The sequence below is a fragment of the Cydia splendana genome, chromosome 3 (genome assembly GCF_910591565.1).
Source record: "Cydia splendana chromosome 3, ilCydSple1.2, whole genome shotgun sequence".
Lineage (NCBI taxonomy): Eukaryota > Metazoa > Arthropoda > Insecta > Lepidoptera > Tortricidae > Cydia > Cydia splendana.
In genome coordinates, this window is record NC_085962.1 from 583,936 (window position 1) to 609,351 (window position 25,416).

At 39.6% G+C, this 25,416-nt stretch overlaps 2 protein-coding genes across 2 annotated transcripts in view; one reads left to right on the plus strand and one right to left on the minus strand.

Annotated features, from left to right (window-relative positions):
• Positions 1-25,416, plus strand: part of LOC134806393 (protein O-mannosyl-transferase TMTC1-like) — a 268,478-nt gene that overhangs the window by 137,885 nt on the left and 105,177 nt on the right. The window lies entirely within an intron of this gene.
• Positions 11,233-13,316, minus strand: LOC134806343 (uncharacterized). Its single transcript, XM_063779551.1, has 2 exons — positions 12,201-13,316; positions 11,233-11,829 (listed from the first exon to the last, which is right to left on the minus strand). The coding sequence occupies exons 1-2, from the start codon at positions 13,179-13,181 to the stop codon at positions 11,824-11,826; spliced, it is 987 nt and encodes a 328-aa protein (XP_063635621.1). The 5' UTR covers positions 13,182-13,316; the 3' UTR covers positions 11,233-11,823.

Below are 25,416 nucleotides of genomic sequence, written 5' to 3' on the forward strand. Positions count from 1 at the left end.
CCTTAAAGTAAAAAGATGATGTTACAGGTTAGTCATTTTTGCGATATAATAATAGGAGTAAGCCATTTAATAATAATTTTTAAAAGTTGTTGAACAAAAGTGTCACCGTTTGAGGAGTACAATATGTTTTAATTATTTGCTCGTGTTACAGGACACACCCGGTATAGGAATTGGTAATCCATTTAAGTTTAATTTACACTGGACATCATGTAGCGAGTATTTAACAATCGGACCGATTTTTTTATTGTAGGTATAGTACAGTTGTAACTGCCAGTGTGTTTTAACAGCGCCTCTAAAATATTGACAAAACAATTTCACATTGATAAATTTTTAAATTTATTAGTTAAAATACAGAACAATTGAAATTCTTCTAAGCGGCACTTGCACCATCCCACTAACCCGGGTTTAAACCGTTATCCCAATGTCAAATTGTACTGGTAACCATGGTAACTCCGGGTTTAACCGGTTAACCCCGGGTTAGTGGGATGGTGCAAGTGGCGCTAAGAAGTGTAAACATACAAAACTTAGTAAGAAAGCGTCCGTTTTGAGTTTTGACTATACTGCCTGTAACAGTATCTAACTTACAGCAGCTAATACAAGCCAAAATATATGTAAAACAAGACAATTCGGATTCCAATATCCCAACAAGCAGAGCTGCACGAGGCGCCGGCTGTCTGACCAATCACGACAGCTTATAGATTTGGGTACAATCGAGATCAAAAGGGCCATTCCAGAAAAGTGTCGGGGTACGTCATTCAAACATGATATTGCCGATTTTTAGAAACAATTTTCATTGCTTTTGTGCATAATTTGTTAAAAAAAAATTAAGTGCATTTTAGACCTATGATCGTGATTTTTACCTATCGAGCGAAAGTCAAAAACCCAGGATTCGAATCGATACAGTCCCTCAAGAAAGGCCTCAAGATTGCTAATTCAATTTATGGCAGCCGTATTGTGATTCAAAAAAGCTCTACAACTTTTTGAAAATTCCGTTTTCTGAACCTATCTCATCTTAACCCAGCACTTTCGAGCGCGTCTGTACGCCGTAAAACATCAGATGGCCGCAGCTCGTCACGTATTAAATTAGTTCCGATTTTCCGGATCCGAACTGAACTTTGGAATTCCGGTTCGGTTGAATATCAGCTCTTGGATTTTTCAGTTTTTAGGGTTCCGTACCCAAAGGGTAAAACGGGACCCTATTACTAAGACTCCGCTGTCCGTCCGTCCGTCCGTCCGTCCGTCTGTCACCAGGCTGTATCTCACGAACCGTGATAGCTAGACCGTTGAAATTTTCACAGATGATGTATTTCTGTTGCCGCTATAACAACAAATACTAAAAACAGAATAAAATAAATATTTAAGCGGGGCTCCCGCTCCCATACAACAAACGTGATTTTTGACCGAAGTTAAGCAACGTCGGGCGGGGTCAGTACTTGGATGGGTGACCGTTTTTTTTTGCCGTTTTTCTTTTTGCCGTTTTTTGCATTATGGTACGGAACCCTTCGTGCGCGAGTCCGACTCGCACTTGCCCGGTTTTTAAATTCTTCTTTTATACGTATAAAGCGGGTAAAAATAAAAGTAATGTTTACAAATTTACTGACATAAAGTGATATTAGGTGACAATGTCAACTGGTGCTGCTCTATGTTTTCCCTTTAGTTCCATTTTATTTATTTTTACGGTTTTCCCCGCTCTACGAAATATGTCGCGCGACTCGCGCGAGTGATAGTGTCATGTTATGTTACTTTACTACCTATGTCTTACGACAGTTTAAATGTGATTTCTACAATTTCTTGTCTGTATTTACTTACTGTACATAAACTACAAAAAGTGTTTAATAGTCTTGTTCTCTTATAAACTTAATAATATAATATTTTTAGTAATATTCCCCTGAAATTCGCAAAATATATAATATATTCGGATGCAGTAACGGACAGAAATTAATTAGGTAATATTGTGAAATTGTGGTAGTTAATACCTACAAAACTTTACCTAATAACTTGTACCCGCTAACCCAGCTCGTTAACATGGTAAAGCGGTATTTTTATTCGAGTTACAGGCCTATTCGGATTTCGAGATAATCACAAGATCTTGAGACGATTTAGAGATTAACTAGATCTACATTAGATATCGACTAGATGTGAATTGGATATCTAAGTCATAACTTGTCGAAATCGTTCAAGAGGACCTCCAGAATCGCGGAAACGTCAAATTTGACATATATACCTTACAAATATCTTTAAATTATCCGTATCGTTACTTGTTGAAGTCTAGTAGAAATCTAATTCATTTTCCGAATCGAGCCGTTAATTAACTCCATCTATACCTACACATTCAAAAGCAGCTTGCCAACTAATATTAAAACTTAGGTACTAAACTCATGCCTTATACCGTGCTTAACGTATGCTTGCCAAACGTGGAAGTTCAACAAAAAAATAAAGGACAAAATTATTTCTTGCCAAAGGGGTATAGAGCGCAGTATGATGAATATTAAAAAAATACAAAAAATAAGACACACAAAAATAAGACATATCACGAAGGCAAAGGATGGATTGATACACGCTCAATCATTGAAATGGAAGTGGGCCGGACATGTGGCACGCATACAAGACCAGAGATGGACTAAAAGGGTGACTACATGGGCAGGTCCTCAAGGCAAAAGAAGGGAAGGAAGACCGGTAGATAGATGGGAAGACGAGCTGAAAAAAACAGCCGGCCCCAACTGGATTCAAGTAGCCCAATCTAGAGAGGACTGGCTATCTTTGGAGGAGGCCTTCACCTGCAGAGGGGTTCTTGCAGATTAAAATTGTATTAAAATTGTATCAAATAATACCAACATTTTAATAAAAAATAAATTTTAAATCACTAATAACTCTATTACTAACAAAATGAATTACTAACTTATTAGATTTAACTTTTTTTGTTTTTAAATTTTTGTAATCTGCAACGAAATAAAAGGCTTTTTATTTTATTTTATTTATTTTATTATACCTACACATGTTATCGTAATTTTCTGCCATCGCTCGTGATTCCCTTTACCTTTTAAAAATTTGGTTCAGTCGGCCCTTGCAAGTCACTACACCTTATAAAACAAAGTCCTCCGCCGCGTCTGTTTGTGTTTGTATGTTCGCGATAAACTTAAAAACTACTGAACGGACTTTCATGCGGTTTTCACCTATCGATAGAGCGATTCTTAAGGAAGGTTTGTGTATAAATTGTTAACCCGTGCAAAGCCGTCCAAAGCAAAAATTCAATACAGATACTACAATTTGCCCCCTCCCCTCCTTAAGGGCGTCCGCTAGCTGGCGTGGGTGCCATTTTAGGTAAAATCCGTGGCACGCGTCCGCGCCAGTTAGCAACGCTCATTAGTATTTTATACAATCGTGATATAATGTAGAGCTTTTCAGTCGAGTACCGTGTTAAGGCCACGAAGCTTGCTGAGTGGTCTTAATGGGTACGAGATTGAAAAGCTTGATTATATCACTATTGTATACTAGTATTTTATACAATCGTGATATAATAGAGAGTTTTTCAGTCGAGTACCGTGTTTAGACAACGAAGCTTGCTGAGTTGTCTAACTAAGGTACGAGATTGAAAAGTTTGATTATATCACTATTGTATACAATATTTTTTCTACGCGTCAACAAAAATAATACTTTAAACTAGTAGAATCATACAAACAAACCAAACCAAAAGCTAAGATACGCGAGCAGCCGCGATACCTTCATACTGGTACGCGACCCGGCCGCCGCGTTGGTCAACGACACCTTCTCGTAACTCGGTACTTGCTCCGCGCTAAATTAAATTTTTAGACAGTTGTTTTCTCGATTTCGGCCACCGTAGCCTATGGAGATGTAATATCCTGGAGGCACTAGGTGAGCGGATAGGTATAGGTCAATAATAGGCAGCTTACTATTCGAGAGTTTATTCCGGACTGACTCAGGATTTGACACACGTCAATAGTTATATCTATCACTACCTACATACGTCACACTTCTCCACACTTAATTAATACTAAGTAGTAGCATCATAAACGTCTTTCATATAACCTAAATCCTACTAAAATTACAATAAAGGAAACGAGGTATTAAATCCAGTAGTAGCATGCTGCAGATTACATAACCATAGGTATACGCGTACACAGTGTTAACGGGAGAACCCGTTTGTCTAACAATAACAATCGCTATGAGTTTTAACTATAGATCTTCTGTTCAATAAGTACGATTCATAATGGATTAATTATTCGTAAACGTAATCTTGCCAATACATGCTAGTAATGTTGAGTTCTATGACATCTTATCCTAAACCATACATCCTACAAGGATATCACATACTGTAACAAAGCTTCTATTTACTTAAATTACACTACTTAGTTCAATTCCGTTATATAATGCTATTAAGTAGATGCTTCACACTTAAGCGATAGGAATTATTGATCTATTATTTATTGATATGAATCTATTAGTATTTTACTCTAAATATTAAACTTAATTAACCAACACAAATTCCTACTGTTTATACTTTATATGATGGTTTTTTCAATCTACATTGTCTAAGGGGCCGGGACCGAGCCGGTGCAAGGGGGGTCGTCGGCTGATCAACATGCTCATCACCACTCCCCGTATCCTTACCGGGCGTGGAATAGCATTCTATATCCTCTTCCTCCCCTTCCGCCATACTTCGCGCCGGCGAAGCATCGAACATCGGCGTCGAAGGTCCCGCCGACTCGCTCCTGAGCCCACTGGTACTCGCTCGCGGCGTTGTTGGCTCAGCCCTGGGTTTCGGTGGCAAGCTTGGGGATGCATTCGTGGCCATTGTTTCCCTACTTTCCTCATTACTTTTTGGACAGACTATAGAACTCCTCGCCCTCCGTTTTAATTGGTCGATATGGCGGTGAATAATGTTACCCTGACCATCTGTAACGTTATAATCCGTGTCACCTAGAACCCCGGACACCTTACCCGGTTGCCATTTTTCTCCCTTCAGATATTTACGATACCAAACGTCCTCTCCTATTTCGATCCTCCGTTCCGACCCTCCAGCCAAGCGAGTTTGCCGCTGTTGGTTTTTAGTTACCTTCAAACTTACATCCGGTTTTAACAAATCTAAGCGCGTTCGCAATTGCCTACCTGTCATGAGCATCGCGGGGCTCTCGCCTGTGGAACTGTGCGCCGTATTGCGATAGTAAATTAAATATGTGTTGATAGCGTTTAGAATGTCGTTTTTTTCTATTACCGCTTTTTTTATAACTTGTTTTATTACTTTAACCGAATTTTCTGCCGCTCCGTTAGAGGCAGGGTGATAAGGAGCCGTAAAAATCTGTTCTACCCCGTCTAAGGCTAAAAAGTGCGAAAATTCTTTGCTCGAAAACGGCGGCCCGTTATCGCTTATCAATTGTTTAGGTATTCCCCATCTAGCCCATAATTCGGTTAATTTTTGAATGGTTGAAACGGCAGCCGTGCTAGGAACCTGGAATACTTCGACCCATTTTGACATAGCGTCCACTACTATTAAATAAGTTTTCCCGTGAAAAGGGCCCAAGAAATCTACATGCACCCGAGTCCATGCTCGCGTTGGCCACGGCCAGCAGCGCGGCGGGTGTCGCGGCGGGGCGCTCGCCACCGCGGCGCACGGCTCGCACTCACGACACGCCGCCTCCACCGCCTCGTCGAGGCCCGGCCACCACACATAGCTACGGCCAACGCCTTGGTCTTAACTATACCCATGTGAGGTTCATGCAGAATTCTTAAAACCTTGTCGCGGCACTTCTCCGGTATTACTACCCGGTGCCCCCACATGACACAACCCAACTCGTCATATAATTCTGACTTTCTGTTAAAGTATGGCTTCAATGTATCAAAGTCACAACTATCCGGCCAACCATCGCGAATAAAAGTTAACACTCTAGCCAAAACTGGATCACGCGTAGTATAGTACCTTATCTTATAATAATCTAACAACAACGCGTCTTGCGCGAAATGCAGATATGTTTGCTCGGGAATAGCATCACCAGAATTATTCCGTGTCTCATTGGCATTAGGTAATCTAGACAACCCGTCCGCACAGTTATCCTTCGTATTCACATATTCAATTTCGTAATCATAAGCTGATAATATTATTGCCCACCGCTGCATCCTGCTAGCTGTCATTGTCGGTATACCCGTATTCGGCCCAAATATTGATACTAGTGGTTTGTGATCTGTGCGCAATGTGAAATGACGTCCGTAAAGATACTGGTGGAATTTCTTTACACAAAAAATAATACCTAAGGCTTCGCGGTGTATCTGCGAATAATTCGCCTCTGCGCTGTTTAAGGTACGAGATGCGTACGCGACCGGGCGTTCGCCATCCGGTCCAATTTGGGTCAAAACCGCCCCCACCCCCCGTGGCGACGCGTCACAAGTCGCTATCAATCGTTTACTCGGATCATAATGCCTTAATACTTGAGCGCCCGACAATAATTGTTTTACCTGCCCGAAAGATTCCCCGCACTCCTTGCTCCAGTGCCACTCCGCCTCCTTTTTTAATAGTTTATAAAGTGGTGACAATATTAAACTGAGATTTTTAAGAAACCTTCCGAAAAAATTTACCGTCCCTAAGAACGACCTTACGACCTTTTTACGGTTTAAAGCCTTTTAATCTGTACACTAGACTTACATATATCATGCAATTCGAAAATTTTAAAAACGTATAAGAGAGTACCTATACCTCCAAGAAAAAAAAACGTAAAATAATAGTAAAATCGATGTTAATCTCCAAAAAAGTAGTGAAATACGGACTAATAGTGAATGACTCGTGATATTAATTGTGGTCAGCGAGTGTAGTCAACGTAAAACTGTGAAAATTCGACATAAATGTGACTCGTAAACAAACGAAAAACTACCGTTATAACGACAAACTGATCCCACAAAATTGAAGAAAAGTGAACAAAGTGAATATAAAAGATATAAACTGACAATATAAACCTTTAAGTGCCTCGCTAAATAAAGTGATAGACATTATAACCTACAATTTCAAAACGCAAAATAGTGCAATTCATACCAAAATGGAGGCAAAATTGGAAGAAATTATGAAAACTTTACATTCAATTAGAACAGACTTGGAATTAAGCATCAAAACAAGTGCAGAGAGCGTAACAGAAAGCATACAGAGGAAATTAGACGAGAAATTTCATACTTTACAAGCAAATTATGACAATTTAAAAGAGCGTGTCGAAAATCAAGAGCATCGTCTGTATTTTATAGAAAAACAAGCAAGGCAACGAAACTTGGTATTTTTTGGCATTGACGATAACGAAAAATCATATCAAGAATTGGAAACGAAAATTACCAACTTCATAAAAGAATACCTCACTTTAGAACTAAGCTACAGAGATATAGAATCAATCAGGCGAATAGGAAAAAAGGATAACAAAACAAGACCCATAACCGTAACCTTCACAACACTGCATACAAAAATTGAAATTTTAAAACAAAAGAAAAAATTAGCCAATTCGCAATTCTATATCAAAGAAGACTATCCCGAACACATCCTAAAAATTAGGAAAGAACTACAACCACAAGCAAAAGCTGAGAGAGATAAGGGCAATAAAGTCATTATTAAGTATGACAAACTAATCATACTGAAGGACAAGAACGGGCCTAGAACATCAAATAACAAGAGGAACCTATCACTCTCTCCACAGAGCCGATCCTTCCCGAATAGTGCAGCAACGAGTGAACAGGCGAGCAAGAAAAATAAGCTTCTCCCAACTTCTTCTAATGCTGACCCCTTCAAGAACAAACCTAAACAACGAGCCACGGGCGCCTCGGAGGGAGTAGTCAAGCCAGGGATATTACACTTTTTCTCACCTAAAGACACAGCTCCTGTATCATTACAAGACGTGCCTAACGAATAGCAATTACTGCAACCAGCAACCCCTTATCAAACACTGAATCAAGCACTAAATGAAAAACAAACCATTAAACGTCTCCCAACACGGCCGGTCCCCGCGGGAGATGTAGACCACGACCCTCCATCACCAATCAGGAAGAACTCGAGAAAAATTATTAAAAATAATCCTTACAACAACAAGCAAACAAATCAACAGAAACTTTACATCTGTACATACAATGTGAAATCCCTTCTATCGCCACAAAGAATGATTCTTTTAAAACATTCAGTATCAAAAGTTAACTATGATATCATTGGCCTATCCGAAGTCAGAAGAAAAGGAAATGAGATTATAGAAGACAATGATCACATATTTTGTTATACAGGCAAGCTCCAAGGTCACTATGGAGTAGGTTTTCTTATTAAAAAGAAATATAAAGAAAATATGGAAAACTACATAGGAATTTCTGATAGAGTATGCCTACTGAATATGAAATTCGATGAAATAAAAATATCAATCATACAAGTATATGCGCCAACCTCCGAAGCAACTGAAGAGGAGATCAATGGTTTCTACGACCAGCTCGAGGAGGCCCGTAAGCTGACTAACGGAAAAATAATTTTAATGGGCGACCTGAATGCAAAAATAGGTCAAAGAAAGTCAACTGAAAATATAATAATCGGGCCATACTGTTATGGATCAAGAAACCGCAGAGGTGAAAGATTAATAAAATACGCAATGGCAAACAAACTCACTATAATTAACTCAATATTCAAGAAAAAGATTAATAACCTATGGACTTGGATCACCCCGGATAGATGCCACAAAAATCAAATAGACTTTATTTTGAGTGATACTCCAAGACTTTTTACAAACATAGAAATACTTAATAATAGTACATTTCCAAGTGACCATCGTCTACTGAGAGGAACAGTCTTGTTAAAAACTCCGAGGAAATGTAGAGCCGCTTTTGGAAAAAGCCCTGCCGACCTATCTGGCGAAAAAAACCAACAGAAATACCTTACCGTTTTAGAAAACAAAATGAGGCAAATACGATGGGACAATAACGACAATATAGAGTCCTACTACTCCAAGATAGAGTCAGCAATCAGACAGAGCCTGTCTTCAACCACCTCAGAGAAAGAGAAAAAATATGCAATATCCGAAGAAACCGAACGATACCTCCAGAAACGCTCTATCCTGCAAACAAAAAAACATAAAACTAAAGAAGAAAAAAAAGAACTCTCCCTGCTCTATAAAACTACTAGCAAGCTTTTGAAAAAAGACTATGAAAACTACAGGTTGAAAATAATCGAACAGCATTTAAATACCACTGGAAGTCAAAAGAGGGCATACAAACAACTGAATTCAGAAAAAACATGGATTTCTAAGCTTAAAGCTCCCACACCGTCAGGCAAGCCACAAACAAGATTGGATTTAGTAAATATTGCCTCGGAATTTTACCAAAACCTCTACAACGACGGACATAACAGCGATATTAAGTACATAAAAGTTGACACAGAACAAGAACACAGCTCTACAACAAATATATTACCCTTTGAAAACAAAGAAATATCAGCCAAAATAGAAAAACTGAAGAAAGAAAAAAGCCCTGGACTTGACGGCATTCCCAACGAAGCTCTGAAAATTGGAAAAAACATTTTATTGGGACCTATTACAATACTTTTTAATAAAATTTTAGAATTTCAAGTAATTCCTCAAATATGGGCAGAATCAAGGATAATCCTTTTATATAAAAAGGGAGACCCCACGGACATCAACAACTACCGACCCATAAGCTTGCTCCCTACATTATACAAACTATTTGCAATGTGTCTGGAAAAAAGAATAGCACCGATGATCGAGAAACAGCAACCAGTTGAGCAAGCTGGTTTTCGTTCGAGCTACTCAACTATAGATCACATCCATACATTGGAACTTATAATAGAAAAACATCAGGAATATAAACAGCCACTCTACCTAGCATACATCGATTACGCTAAGGCGTTTGACTCAATTTCGCACGAGAGCATATGGCAAGCACTTTCAAACCAAAATGTCCCGAGTATATATATTAACATAATTAAGGATATTTATAAGAAGAGCACAAGCAGGGTGAAGCTGGACAAACTTGGGCCAAAAATCTTAATCAGAAAAGGAGTAAAACAAGGAGACCCGCTGTCCCCCAGGATATTTATAGCTGTGTTGCAGGATATCATGAAAGAGCTAAATTGGAATAAGAAAGGAATAAATATCGATTCAGAATTCCTGAGTAATCTAAGATTTGCTGATGATGTCGTCCTTTTCGCAAAATCATCTAAAGAGCTCGAAGAAATGATCTTAGAACTAAGCCAAGTCAGCGGAAATATAGGATTACAACTTAATACGTCCAAAACTAAAGTCGCTACCAATAGTGTAAAAGACCCTATAACGATAAATAATACAACTATAGAATACGCCGACAGCTATATATATCTTGGTAAACAAATTTCCTTCGAGAAATCAAGACATGAGGACGAGATAGGACGCCGTATCAACATGACTTGGAAAAAATTCTGGAGCTTTAAAGAAATCTTAAAATCTAAACTTCCCCTAAAGCTCAAAAAGAAGGTAATCGATTCGTGCTTGCTACCTTGTCTGTCATATGGAGCACAAACTTGGATCTTCCAAAAGAGAACTAAAACAAAAATACGCTCTTGCCAGCGCGCTATGGAACGAAGCATCCTTGGTATTAAACTTACAGATAGATATAGAAGCGAAGATATCCGCAGGAAAACCAAACTGATAGACGCCGGACAACACGCACTACAATTAAAATGGCGATGGGCGGGACACGTAGCGCGAATCACAGACCAAAGATGGACAAAACGGGTAACCGAGTGGATGGGCCCCACTGGTAAGAGGAGCAGAGGGAAGCCAAAAGAACGCTGGATAGACGAAATTCAAAAGAAAGCTGGTAGAGACTGGATCTTGAAAGCGCAAGACAGGAAACAATGGAAACTGATGGAGGAGGCCTTTACCCTAACTGGGGCCATGTGACACTCACTCACAAAAACTATAACTATTTAATTCTTATTATAACTGTTTAATTGTTTAAATTGTATTTATTTCCTGTGTTTAATTATGTAGTTACATGGCAATAAAGGCTTTTTTATTTTTATTTTTTATTTTTATTTATAAGAACGACCTTAACTCCGATACGTTACGAGGTTGAGACATTTGCAGAATCGCCTTTATCTTTGTTGTATCCGGTTTGATGCCCTCCCTAGTAACTACATACCCTAAGTGTGTGACTTCCTTAGCCAAAAAAACACATTTATTTTTCCTTAACTTCAATCCGTTAGTAAGTAAACGCTGAAAAACCGCTTCTAAAGCGTGTAGATGTTCCGATTTAGTTTTGCCACCGATAATTACATCGTCTAAAAACATTTGTACATTAGGTATATTACCCAATAAATTTATCATAATACGCTGAAATATTCCTACACTAGATGATAAGCCGTACACCAGTCTGTTATACTGAAACAGCCCTCGGTGGGTGTTAATAACCGTATAACATTTAGACTCGTCCAGTTCAATTTGGTTGTACGCTTGTGAAAGATCAATTTTACTAAAGTACATATTGCCATTTAAATTTACAAGAACATCTTCTATTTTAGGGAGAGGATACCGATCAACCAACAAATACGGGTTTAAGGTAGTTTTATAGTCTGCACAAATTCTAAGGGAGCCGTCCGGCTTATTAATAGGTACCAGTGGTGACGCCCAGTCCGAGCAGTCGACGGGTTCGATGACGCCGGCGCTCAGCATGGCGTCCAGTTCGGCGTCCACGCGCTCGCGCAGCGCGTACGGCATCGGGCGTGCGCGATGGAACACCGGTGCTGCGCCCTCCCGCACCCTCAAGGTCGCCTTGCCGCCCTTGTACCGGCCCAGTCCATCGCTGAACAACGCCTCATATCTGTCGAGCAATTTCACAATATCTTGTTTACCTTGTCCGTTAGCCTCATTTATTACGTAATTACACGTTAACTTAGGTATATTTATGTTTAGTTCGACCAACCACTGCCTGCCCAACAAAGAAGTCGAGCCACCCTCAATAATGTACAACTCCAATTGTTTACTGCACTCATTGTAGGTCACTAAGGGTCGAATGATACCTAAAGTCCTAATAGATGGGCCAGTGAGATAATTGAACACAGTTTTATCCCTTTCTATATTTACATGGGAAAAATATCGGTCATATGTGGCCTTACTGATGCAAGACATTGCCGTACCCGTATCTACTTCCATATTAATAACTGTATTGTCTATACATATCGGTAAACTCACCGCCGGGTAGTTATTTAAACATAGGTGATGTAATTCTTCCTCGATGTCTCCGCCGTAATCCTCACTCGGTTCGTGATCGGCCACCCCAAAATGCATGGCACTCCGCGCCGGCGTCGCCGCCGCTGCCCCTCCGCGCCGGGCCGGCGCCCGCGCTCCTCCACGGCCCGCGGTTCCCGGTGCCGAGCCCCAGTCCGGGCACACCCGCCGCAAATGGCCTGTACGCTGACACTTGCTGCACACATAGTCCCGGAACTTGCAATTCGCGTAATTATGACTGCGCGCGCCACAGGCGTCGCAGTGCCTCTCCTGCCGGCCATTAAAATATGCATTTCGCCGCTGTTGCGTAACTACCGGCGCCCGCAATTGTCCTCCATTGAATGTAGATGTACCCGATCGCGCCCGACTCGCAAACATAACGGCCTGCGCATCTCCCGTCCCACTCGAACTCGTTACCTTTCCCTGCTCCACTAACGCCGCGTCCCTCTCTGCTGCCTCCAATGATGTTGCAAGTTTGACTGCATTTGCGAAGGTTATGTTGTCGTCCTCCGCAAAAAGCCGTTGCCTAATTAAGTCGCTGATTAAGCCACAAATGAATTGATCCCTTAGATTTCCATTTAACTCTGAGCCAAATTTACAATGCTTGGACAGCTTTTTCAACTCCGCCACATACGTAGATACATTTTCACCGACATTTTGCCGCCTTTGTCGAAACCGGTATCTTTCCGCTAAAGACGACGGTGTTGGCTGCAAATGATGTGACATTAATTCCTTTATTTTAATTAAAGTTAGATCCGATGGTTTTGTAGGACTGGCCAAGTTCTCCAGCAGCTCATATGCCTCATCTCCCATCGCTGCAATTAATACCGGCACTTTCATTTCGTCTTGCACTTTGTTCACCTTGTAGTACATTTCCACGCGATCCATGTACGATGACCATGCGCCATTGCTGACGTTAAATTCATGTAACTTGCCGATAGACATTTAATTTATTTATTTAAATTACTGCACACGCGAAATTATCACTACCTGTCGCCACTGTAATATCCTGGAGGCACTAGGTGAGCGGATAGGTATAGGTCAATAATAGGCAGCTTACTATTCGAGAGTTTATTCCGGACTGACTCAGGATTTGACACACGTCAATAGTTATATCTATCACTACCTACATACGTCACAGGAGACTAACAAGCAACGCTAAGTGATTTCCTTAATCTATGGATGTTCCTATATTAAGGGTGTCACATGCACGTTTCTGACTTATTAAGCAATTGTTTCTACTATACAACCAAAAATAAATAATTATTTTGAGTTATGGTTTTGTTTCGTCCTCTTGATCGCGGCGAGCTGTGATTGGTCAATTTCATTATAGTTGACTAAACTGTATCGAAATGAATATTATAGTTGAGTTGGGAGCCCATACATTAAAAATACCCAATTGCAGTTTGGTATAAGAAATCTTAATTCAAGAATTACAGTCGACGAGTAGAAAAATTACTTTTTCATCACACTTGCTCGGAAAAGATGTATTTACACGTAGGGCTTGCGGGCGGGAAATTGAATTTTTCGCCCTAGGGCGGAAAAAATCTTTTCCGAGCAAGTGTGATGAAAAACACTTATTTACACGTAGGGCTTGCGGGCGGGAAATTGAAATTTTCGCCCTAGGGCGGAAAAGTGTTTTATACAGAAGTTTGTTTTTATTAATTCTCCTTTTTTTCCTTACAAGTGTGATGAAAAACATTGTGTGTGCCACGGGCGGTAAAGAAATTCCGAACTCGTGAACATTTTAAGCCCTCGCTTCGCGTCGGGCTTAAAATTGACACTCGTTCGTAATTTCTTATTTCCCGCCCTTAATACACAATGTACTATTTTAATACAGTTGCTCAAAAAGTGCAACTTTACGTAGCATGCGAAAAGTTGGTTTTCGCGAACTAGTGCATGCTTTTCAATTTTCCATTTTTTTTAAATGTATACTTGTTCCAATTCACGACTACTTATTGATGAGTGTTAATAATGTTAATATTAGTTTCCTTTAAACGTAGTAATCAACATAAAAACCTACTGTTAATGTAAAAATATGAAAAATATACATATTTCATATGTTATTGCTTACCCCTTCATCATTATAACACGTTTATTTTTTAATATTGAATATTGAAAAACCGTTCTTAAGACGAAACGGGAGCTGAGCTAAAAGTCAATTTTGAGATTTCAAGCTGAATATACCCGTCGCTCTGACGGGGCGTGAGAGACTGTATTTGTGTGTGTAATGCACGCACACAGATGCGTACGCTTGCACCCGCGCGCGCCTCATTGCCGACAATTTGCAATGTTATTTTTCGTGCGTTACTGCCACGAGGCGTTCACTTATTACTTACTGTGTTGCGATTGAATTTTTTGACCCGGCTTACGTTTACGGAACTCGATAATCTTTCTACTACTGTGACTTGGCTTTGTTTACTTGACTTTGCTGATCAGCTTATTGTTTTGGACTCCGTGAGTTGTGGTTACCTATTGGACCGCACGCAATTCATCTACCTTTATTCAAGTAATTAAGCGTAATTAGCCGAAACCTTTATAAGAGTGTAATTCATAAGAAGTACATAAGATATAATTTATGTACTGGTTTGCTGTTAGCTTTTAATTGTATCACTTTACATATATGTTACTCAAATAACTAACACGGTTACACTGTTGTAAGAACATTATTTTTCAGGTAGGCCTTATTATACCTACTATAGGCCTTATTACCTCCTAGTACCTTAGTAGTAGTAGTACTACTACGGAAATTGATTCAAAGACTGTAAAAAGGGCCCAAAAGAATAACACTCTAATGACTGTACAATAATGTATAATTTCGTTATTTCGTTAGAGGTATAACTGTTCTAAAAGCTTGACAATGATTAATATTAGCCAGACGTCATGTTTTGCAGAAAAATCTTAATACCGCGAAGTAGGAAATTTAACACATGGTACAACGACATCTAGCGGGTAATTTGGAAACAAAATTAACTTCTTGCAAAATAATCCTAACAAATACAAACAGAAGTTGGACATTCCGCCCACCAAGGACAATAATAACACAAATGTCCTTATTTCCGCCCACCATGAGACAACTAACTATGACAAAATACAACAAAACTTATATCATGACAAAGTGAAAGGAAATTGCAACATGTGATATTCAAAATGTAAACAAATAACTCAGCACACTGAAATAACTTTGCATTTAAATTGAACAAATGATATCAAATTAAAAACCTCAACTTGCATTTGGTAAGAAACAAAAATACAAATCTTAACTAACACTAAGTTTCTATTGGCAAAAAACATAGTTTGCCAACAGGTCGTTTAATAATATTCCCTTTACAACGTAAACTAACTACTCGAGTGATTCCATCCAGACCTGGGTGTTTATCAATAACTACACCGTACAACCATCTTGCTGGAGGCAAATTATCTTCCTTTACTAACACCACACTACCTACTACTGGCTCGGGCGTTTGATGGGCCCACTTATAACGGTGGTAAAACTGAGTCAGATATTCACGCGACCATCGGCGCCAGAAATCTTGAACCATTTTTTGTGTTAGCTGCCATCTTCTTAAACTACCTACATTAGTACTTTCATAGTTGGAATCTGGCACAAGTACTAGGGGCTCTCCAACCAAAAAATGTCCAGGAGTGAGTGGTATAGGATCATTACTGTTGCTACTATTGATTCTTGACATAGGCCTTGAGTTAAGGCAAGCTTCAATTTGAGCTAAAACCGTTGCTATTTCCTCAAATGTCAAGGTGGAATCTCCAATCACTCGTTTAAGGTGATGTTTCGTGGATTTGACCCCAGCCTCCCAGAGGCCTCCAAAGTTTGGAGAATGTGGAGGAATCCAATGCCAATTAGTGGAGTTTGTAGCAAGCTGATCAGCAATTTCCACAGCCACGCTTGATCGTTCTTCGGCGTATAACTGCTTCAGCTCACGAGCAGCTCCCACGAAGTTCGTTCCATTGTCGCTCCACAAATCAGCGCAATGACCACGACGTGCTGTAAAGCGTTTAAATGCCGCAATAAATCCTTGAGCTGTCAAGTCACTGACCGCTTCAAGATGTATTGCTCTTGTCGCCATACAAATGAAAAGGCAGATGTAGCCTTTGTAAGAGCGGTGACCTCTTCCCTTTGAGGTGCGCATGTTTATTGGACCAGCATAGTCCACACCACTCTGAAAAAAGGGGCGATTGACAGTTCCTCGAACTGACGGCAACTGTCCCATCAGTGGATGTCGCGATGCGGCGGCATAGCGAGCACATGTCACACATTTGCGAACGAACAACTTAACCGCATTGGTTGCTCCGATTACGTAATATTTGGATCTCAAGTAATTGAGCATCAGTTGCGGGTTACCATGCAGAGTTTTTTCGTGCGCATTGTCTAAGATTAAAGTTGTTAAGTGTGACTTATGTGGAATTATTACTGGATGCTTCATCTGTTCACTAATTCCAGCGTGCTCTAATCTTCCACCAACTCTTAGGACACCATCTCCATCTACAATCGGGTTCAGTGAGGTAAGTTGACTTTTCTTATTAACCGTTTTATTTTCTTTCAGGTTCTTCAACTCCTCTTTGAAATGATTTCCTTGCACAATCTTTATACACATTTTCAAAGTTTCTTGGATTTCACTGCTTGTTAACCACAGACTTACTTTTTCTTTTCTAGCACATTTCAAGAATCGTTTACAGAAAGCCAGAACGCGTTGCAGTTTCCACAATTTAGAAAACCTTGAAATAAGTGTTTCTTCGGCATCTGCTGTGACATCATCATTATCGTAAGTATTCACGAAGCATGCTTTAGTGCTTCTTTCTTCTAAGTTCGTATCCTTTATGTTTGGTTTTTTATAGTTAATCTCCTTATTTTTCAGCCACGACGGACCTTCTATCCAGAGCTCTTCATTACTCAGGTGTCGTGTACCTCTAGATGCGCAGTCTGCAGGATTATCTTTCGACGAGACATGGGACCATTGGTGCGGCTCTACTGACGTTATTATTTCAGATACACGGTTGGCGACGAAAGTTTTCCATCGATTTGGACGACTATTTAGCCAAGAGATGACTACTGTGGAGTCAGTCCAAGCGTGAATGTTCACTTTGCTGATACTCATAACGTCGGCTACTTCAACCAGCAATTTAGTGAGTAACACAGCCCCACACAATTCCAGACGTGGAATAGAAATTTGTTTAATTGGTGCCACTTTCGTTTTGGACGTGTTCAGTGACACGTGCACATTTCCTTCTCCATCTATAGTCCTTAAGTACACAACAGCGGCAAACGCTTCATTAGAAGCGTCGCAGAATCCCTGAAGTTCCGCAGTTACATTGGAACTAGCATGGTTCCATCTGCGCAGCTTGAATTCGGTAAGTTGGTTTAGACTTTCTCTGTAGTTTAGCCAATCCTTCAGTAATTGTGGTGGAACTTCATCATCCCATTCGATTCCCGAAAGCCACAATTTTTGGATGAAAATCTTGGCTACTATGATCACTGGAGCCAACCAGCCGAGTGGATCGAACAGCCTTGATATGTCAGATATGACACTTCTCTTTGTTACAGGTACTTTGAGTGGAGGAAGTTGTACCGAATACTCAAATTCGTCATTTCGGCGGTTCCAGACGAGTCCCAGATTTTCATGACAGCATCTATCTTTAGCTGGAGACTTCCTTCCTCTTTGACATCAGTTTCTTTCATGTAACTTATTAATTCTTCATTGTTACTGCTCCATTTCTGTAAATCGAATCCACCTTTTTTCAAAAGTTCATTCATCTCTTGGTATACTAATTTGCCTTCTTCCACAGATTCACAGCCTGTTAACAAATCATCTACATAGAAATGCTTGAGGACCCTATCAGCAGCGTTTGGATACTGTGGTCCTTCATCGTAGGCTACTTGCTGAAGAGCACGCACTGCAAGATGAGGTGCTGAGGCCGTACCAAAGGTGACTCGAAGCAGTCTCAAGTGCTTAATCTTCTCCCCCGAGTTTTCACGCCATAGAATGCGTTGAAAATCTATATCGTCTTGATGAACTTTCACTTGCCTGTACATTTTAACAATGTCTGCTACCAGGCATATAGGGTGGCAACGCCAACGAAGAATGGTGTGACGCAAAACAGGTTGCAGAGTTGGACCTACTAACAGGTCTTGATTTAAGGAAACGCCATTAGAGCCAGTACAAGACGCGTCATACACGACCCGCAGCTTTGACGTGGATCTGTCATCTCGGATGACAGCATGATGTGGCAAGTAAACTGCATCTGGGTTGTTCTCCTGTTCAGGAGGAACTTCTTCCATGTGTTCAAGCTCAAGATATTCATTGATGACTTCCGAGTAGCGTTTCTTCATTTCAGCATCCTTTGCGAACCTCTTCTCTAATTGGTTGAGACGCCTAGTTGCAATAGGCAAAAAGTTTCCGTGTTTGCAACTGGGATCTTGATCACGAAATGGTAGTTTCACTATGTATCTACCGGTGCTATCACGTTCAGTGGTAGCCGCAAAAAATTCTTCACATTTCTTCTCGTCTTCAGTATAATGATGCTTGAGATCTGTCGTATTGTGGTCAGCCTCGAGCTCCCAAAATTTCTTGAGCAGCTCATTTTCATCTAAATGAATGTGGTTAACGCTAACGCTTTTACGAATTTCCGACTCACCTAAGTGAGTTGGCCCTGAAACGATCCAGCCTAAAGACGTTCGCTGAGCGATGAGTGCTCCCTGTGGAGCTTTGATCATGTTGTTTAAAAGTATTTGACCGTACACCTCTGCCCCTAAGAGCAAGTCGATTTTGCCGGGAATGTTGAATGTGGAATCTGCTAAATCTAATTTAGGCAGTTCTGACCACGAATCAATGACGATACGTTTTCTCGGACGATTCGATGTTACCTTGCCCAAAACATGAGCATGCACGTTCACTTCAAAGTCAGGTTCTAGGAGTGATGAAATTTTAACTTTTACCACCGACTTAGAGTTCACAGGTGAACTCTCTTCACCGCCTAGTCCCGTGACAGTGCTCTTGTGGGAAACCTTGTTAAGTCCGAGCAGTTGTGCTGCAGACTCCGTTATGAAAGAGGCTTCCGAGCATTGGTCGATTAAACATCTGAGGGTTATACCTGAACCTGTTTTCGACTGAGCTTGAACCAAAGCCGTTGGCAAGAAAACTTGTCCACGACTGGTCGAAAAACACGTTGTTACATTATTGGGCTCATCACACGATGATGATGGAGCTGTTGTTGCGTGTGCAACAATATCGCCTTCAACCGATTGAGTAGGTTTGACTTTAGAATCGGTTGCTTGAGTGCTAGTTTTTGGGTGCAGTAAAGAATGATGTTTGCGCTTACAAATTCGGCATCTAGTAGATTGGCGACAGGAATATACGTTGTGACCTGAACCTAAGCAATTAAAGCAAAAATTACCGGACTGGATGAAATCACGTCGAGCATCAACATCGATTTTTGCAAAACCTTTACAATTACACAATTTGTGATTCTCTGAACAATAGCCACAAGAAACTTCAGTTACATGATGCACTTTTAAGTTGCTACTAGATTGTGCGTTGGGTTTCTTTGGAACAAAGCTTGTCTTCGATGATTTCCCATCCAAAAACTCTAATGCCCTAAATCGGATTTCTAAAAATTCTCGAAGTTGGTTAAGTGTGGGCAAATCATCAGAAGACTCGCTAACCTTAAGTTCCCACTGTTTCCTAGACTCGTTGTCTAATTTAAGACAAATGATGTGAATCACAATTATGTCCCATGTAGTTATGTCGATGCCTAAGTTGTTCAATCCATCTAAACACTCATTCGTAGTGTCCAGCAATTCTTTGAGTGCATTCGCGGACTCTGTCGTAATATTCTTCTGACTCATGAAGCGTTTGAGAATGCAGTTGGAAAGATACTTCTTATTGTTATAGCGCTTTTCCAATTTTTCCCAACAGGCGCTGTAATTATCTTGCGTGATCTGTACATGACGCAGAAGCTGTTCAGCTTCACCGACTAAATAACCTTTCAGGTAGTGCAACTTTTGGACGTCATCTAAATCATTATTCTTATGGATGAGCGACTTGAATAGATCTCTGAAGCTAGTCCACTCAGAATAATCCCCTGAAAACGTAGGAATCGAAATCTTTGGTAGCTTTACCATCACCGACTTGCCTTGGCCAATATCTGACTTATTCCCAACAGTGGTAGACTCAGTGCTCTTTCCAGGAATTGACGCGTTTAGTTTATTTAAGGCAGCCTTAAGATCCGACTTGTAATCCATGAATAACTCTTCCGCACTAGAATATACGTCTTCAGTTACATACTCTGTGAACTCAAGTGTAGTAGACTCTTGAATGATTTGAGTATGAGTTGTCACAAACTGATTCCACAAAGATTCTAAGGTTTCTAATCTAGTGCTAAGGTAATCTGCAGAGTTAAGCCGTTCCTTAGGCGATTTTTTAAAGTTAGTTTTAGCCTTATCAATTCTCAAATACAAGTCCTGCTGCACTTTTATAAGAGCCTCCATGATAAAAAAAATTTAAGTGTTTGGGACTTAGCACAATCTAGGCAAAATTGGGCGTGGATTCCCCGTCGTTCCACTTTCTTCAAAACTATTCTAAGTCCAAACTTGCTACGAATTTTTCTAAGTCAAACCTTGATGAAATTTTTCAAAGTCCAAATTCGTTGAAATTTCACTAAGTCTTTGACAGTTGCACTACGTAATAATTTTAATGTACTCACGGTTGTCTTGACACTTCACTACGTCACACATATAATCCGCTTACTTCATACTGCTGCATCTCACCGCTGACGTCACGATGCATTGCTTACGGACGCATGGATCAGACACTTTCCTGGGCGCCTCATGTCACTGAATTGAGCAAAAAGCTGTTTGGATCTCTCCATTCTTTAAGGCGCCTTCAGAACTTTCTTCCACTTGATACCAAAGCCATGCTGGCTCGGTCACTGTTACTGCCTTTACTCGACTACGGCGACGCTGTGAATCTGGACATGACAGAAGAACTCCTGAACAAGTTAGAGCGCTTACAGAATGTCTGTATAAGATTCATTTTCGGCCTACGGAAGTACGATCATGTGTCTTACTACCGTCAAAAACTCAATTGGCTTCCAATCCGCCGCCGTAGAGATCTTCACACTCTTTCTCTTCTCTTTAATGTTCTTTTTACACCTTCTTCTCCTTTATACCTCTCTCAAAAATTTCAATTTCTGGCTGAAGGCAGTGGCCACCGTCTGCGTTCGAGCGCGAATTTATCACTTGCCATCCCTCCTCACAAATCTCGAGGATACAACAAGTCCTTCGCAGTGCGTCCAGTGAAGCTGTGGAATGAGCTGCCTGTTTCGGTCAGGCAGGCACAATCGGTTGCGTCGTTCAAGGAGAGGTTAAAGAAACTATGGTTATCTGATCTGACTGATTAATTTGTCTATATTTCTATTGTATAGTTGCTTTATATCGTTCTAATTCTTTCCAATTTTTTGTGTATTTTCCCCATTCCTTTTTGTGTAATATATGTATGTTTATCCTATAAATTTTGTATGTATTTATATCCTTTATCTTTCTGGTACCTTGTTGTACATTTTGCTGCATTTGTCACCCTCTTTTCACTTTCTCCTCTCATCTACTCAAAGGTTAACTGGAAGAGATCCCTCAAAGGGATAAGTTCGCCTTTGTACTTCTTACTAATTGTATGTTATTTTTGATATGTCTTTTTGTACAATAAAGAGTTTACTACTACTACTACTACGTCACACGTTGCTCCGGAACATAGGCTCTTCCCGCCTTGACACCGCTGACAGCAATCCACTGCCTTAGCCGGCGTCCGTTGGCCCGAAGATTACCGAATCCACTAAGCCGAACTCATCCGGCTCGAAGGACCATGTAAAAAGGGCCCAAAAGAATAACACTCTAATGACTGTACAATAATGTATAATTTCGTTATTTCGTTAGAGGTATAACTGTTCTAAAAGCTTGACAATGATTAATATTAGCCAGACGTCATGTTTTGCAGAAAAATCTTAATACCGCGAAGTAGGAAATTTAACACATGGTACAACGACATCTAGCGGGTAATTTGGAAACAAAATTAACTTCTTGCAAAATAATCCTAACAAATACAAACAGAAGTTGGACATTGACTCAAGACTGACTTAAGTGGCAGTAGGGTGTAGGGTTTTTTCTAGGCTTAATGAGTTCGCTGAAGCTTATTTTTTATACTTAGCGCACAGAACCACTAGTTTAACAGTATCAGCTCTAACCACATGTCACCATTTTGTACTTTACGTAACAAACTCAGGGGCCCAGAATATCCGATGTACCTATCAAATCAAGGTTCTGTACCAAATAAGGCCCGGTTATTATAGTTCGTTATTTTTTAGCATTAGAAAGAAGGTAAACAATCATGACGTGTCTTTTTATTAATAATTATTGAAAAACGCTTTCAAAAATTAGAATATAAAAAAGTATATGATTAATACATACATACATACAATCACGCCTATTTCCCGGAGGGGTAGGCAGAGACCACGGATTTCCACTTGCTACGATCCTGACATACCACTTTCGCTTCCTTCACATTCATAACATTCCTCATACACGCTCGCCGGTTTAGGGTGCTCTTGCTCATTAATATGATTAATATGATTTATAATTCTAACATATTTGCTATGACTTATTTTTCAATGGTAATTTTTAATAAGACGTCAAAATCTGTTACCTTAATGCAAAAAAACGAACTTTAAGCGTGCTAACTTTCAAAATTTCATTTTTTATAAGATAGTATAAGTAGATGGGCAAAAATTTTGCGTCCATGTCCACCAGTGAGTAAGTGATTGAGATACCTAAACATTTAACTTTATAATGTAAAATGATATAATTTACTAACCTACTCGTTTAATTTCAGGTAGGTTGAATAAGGAACTAAGTAACCATGGGGAGGAGCAGTATTTACTAACATTTTCTTTTTGGGTCTTCAGAGTGTATCGTTTCCTTTTTTTTGCACATATTACACTTAAATATATATTCTCTGTGTAAACCCTTACGTCTTTCAATGACAAAGGCAAGATCAGCAAATGTACAATTTGTATGATCGTGCCTGATATTTGAGATCACAGAAAATAAATATTTTAAATCCACTATTCTGCGACCTTCTAAAATTTTGTTTTATCATGATTCATGATCAAAAAGCTCGGATTCAATAGTCATATCAAACGTCGATTATGCAGTTGATGATGAGCTTGCATTTTCTACCATTGGTGCTGCAAATGCATCAACCGGTGGCGATAAACTTTGCCCTCTTGTAAAACAAATTACTATTGTGATTGTGTCCAGCAACAGGCCAAAATTCGGTTTACTTTCCTGTTTAAAATATTACTAATTTATTCATATTTCAGATTAGGTACATAGGTAACTGTCTGAATGTTACAATGCCAGCTGGCAAATTCTATCACATTTGTTTGTTTGGTAGTCATGGTAACATTCACTTACATTGATATCCTTATTAAGATCTGTATCTTATTATCCAGACCTTAAAATATTGCCACCGTTGCCCTTTAAAAAAATACTGTTTAAATAATTGGCTACTCAAACAATGCTTCTATAGTATAAATAATGACTACACAAAAATGGGTAGTATTGTATATAATGCACGAAATAAGGCCCGATTCTTAAGCGGGTTTAAATTTTGAGGCCATGTCCGCTAATACTATAGACAAAATATCAAGTTTAATAAACACAAAAAAAAACATTGATGGGCCTTATTTTATAATTTAGGCCTTACTTTGTAATTTAAAGTAGAGTTAGGCCAAGAAAAATCTATAGCGATTTTGATAGAACACGCAGTGCAAGTATTATTTCAAACGTCGCTTCTATGAAATTATGACATATAAATAACACTTGCACTGCGTGTGCTATCAAAATTGCTGTAGACTTTTCTTGGTCTGACTCTAAAATATTCTTTATTACACCACAAACATAAAAACAAATTTAAAAAAAACCGGCGAAGTGCAAGTCGGACTCGCACACGAAGGGTTCCGTACCATTATTTATAAAAACGGTCACCCATCCAAGTACTGACCCCGCCCGACGTTGCTTAACTTCGGTCAAAAATCACGTTTGTTGTATGGGAGGCCCCACTAAAATTTTTATTTTATCCTGTTTTTAGTATTTGTTGTTATAGCGGCAACAGAAATAAATCATCTGTGAAAATTTCAACTGCTATCACGGTTCGTGAGATACAGCCTGGTGACAGACGGACGGACGGACAGCGGAATCTTAGTAATAGGGTCCCGTGTTTTACCCTTTGGGTACGGAACCCTAAAACCGATTTACAATGTAGATAAAGGTAGCAACAGGCGGTCTTATCGCTGTTAGTTCTTATTCTTCGTTTGTTTAGCATTAGAGTGAAGGTGACGTGTCTTTTTTAAGCATGCAATCGTATAATTATTTAGCTTTTTTTGTAATAGTTATGTACTTAGTGGTTAATATTAGTATTTACTATTTTTTTTTTCAATAATGCTTAAAAACGAAGTATAGACATGACAACCAAATATTAACGCCATTGTAGGGCAGGATATACAGAACATGAATCATTAGTACTGTCACGCTCCGTGATTGTTGAGCCATTTAGGGTTCTAGCTAAATTGGACATTCCATAGAGCACGAGTAAGTATGGAACAACCAATTCAGCTAGGACCCTAAATTGCTCGACAATTACGAAGCGTGCCTGTAGGTACCTAAAAATTTTGTTAACCCATTTTAACCATGCAATAAAATATTTTTGATTTTGATTTCTAATTTGAAATATTAGAATCAAAAAGTTCATAATAGATTGTATATCATAACTACAAAAATGTGTTCCCTACTCTCAACCCAAAACCCCTTGTATCTTAGGATCTAGATATTTTCACACAAGACGGTTTATCGATAACTTCTTACATCACTAGATTATCGACATTAAATGTCGACTATTGCCCATCACTTTTCTGGCTGTGTACGTATTTAGAAACTTGACTCCGCCCCTAAAATTAGTGCGATAGGGACAACTGCAGCTGAGGCGAAAAATCCTGCGTAAAAATGACAAAAATCGAGGTTTCGTAGTCCTCTTTTTCCTCCCCCAAAACTTAACCAATCGTAACCAAATTTGGAAATCTAAATGATTATGAAATTATCTGTGTCGGACCGTTTTGC

Coding starts and splice junctions, on each gene's coding strand:
- LOC134806343 (XM_063779551.1), bottom strand. CDS start 13,181: ATGTCTATCGGCAAGTTACATGAATTTAACGTCAGCAATGGCGCATGG.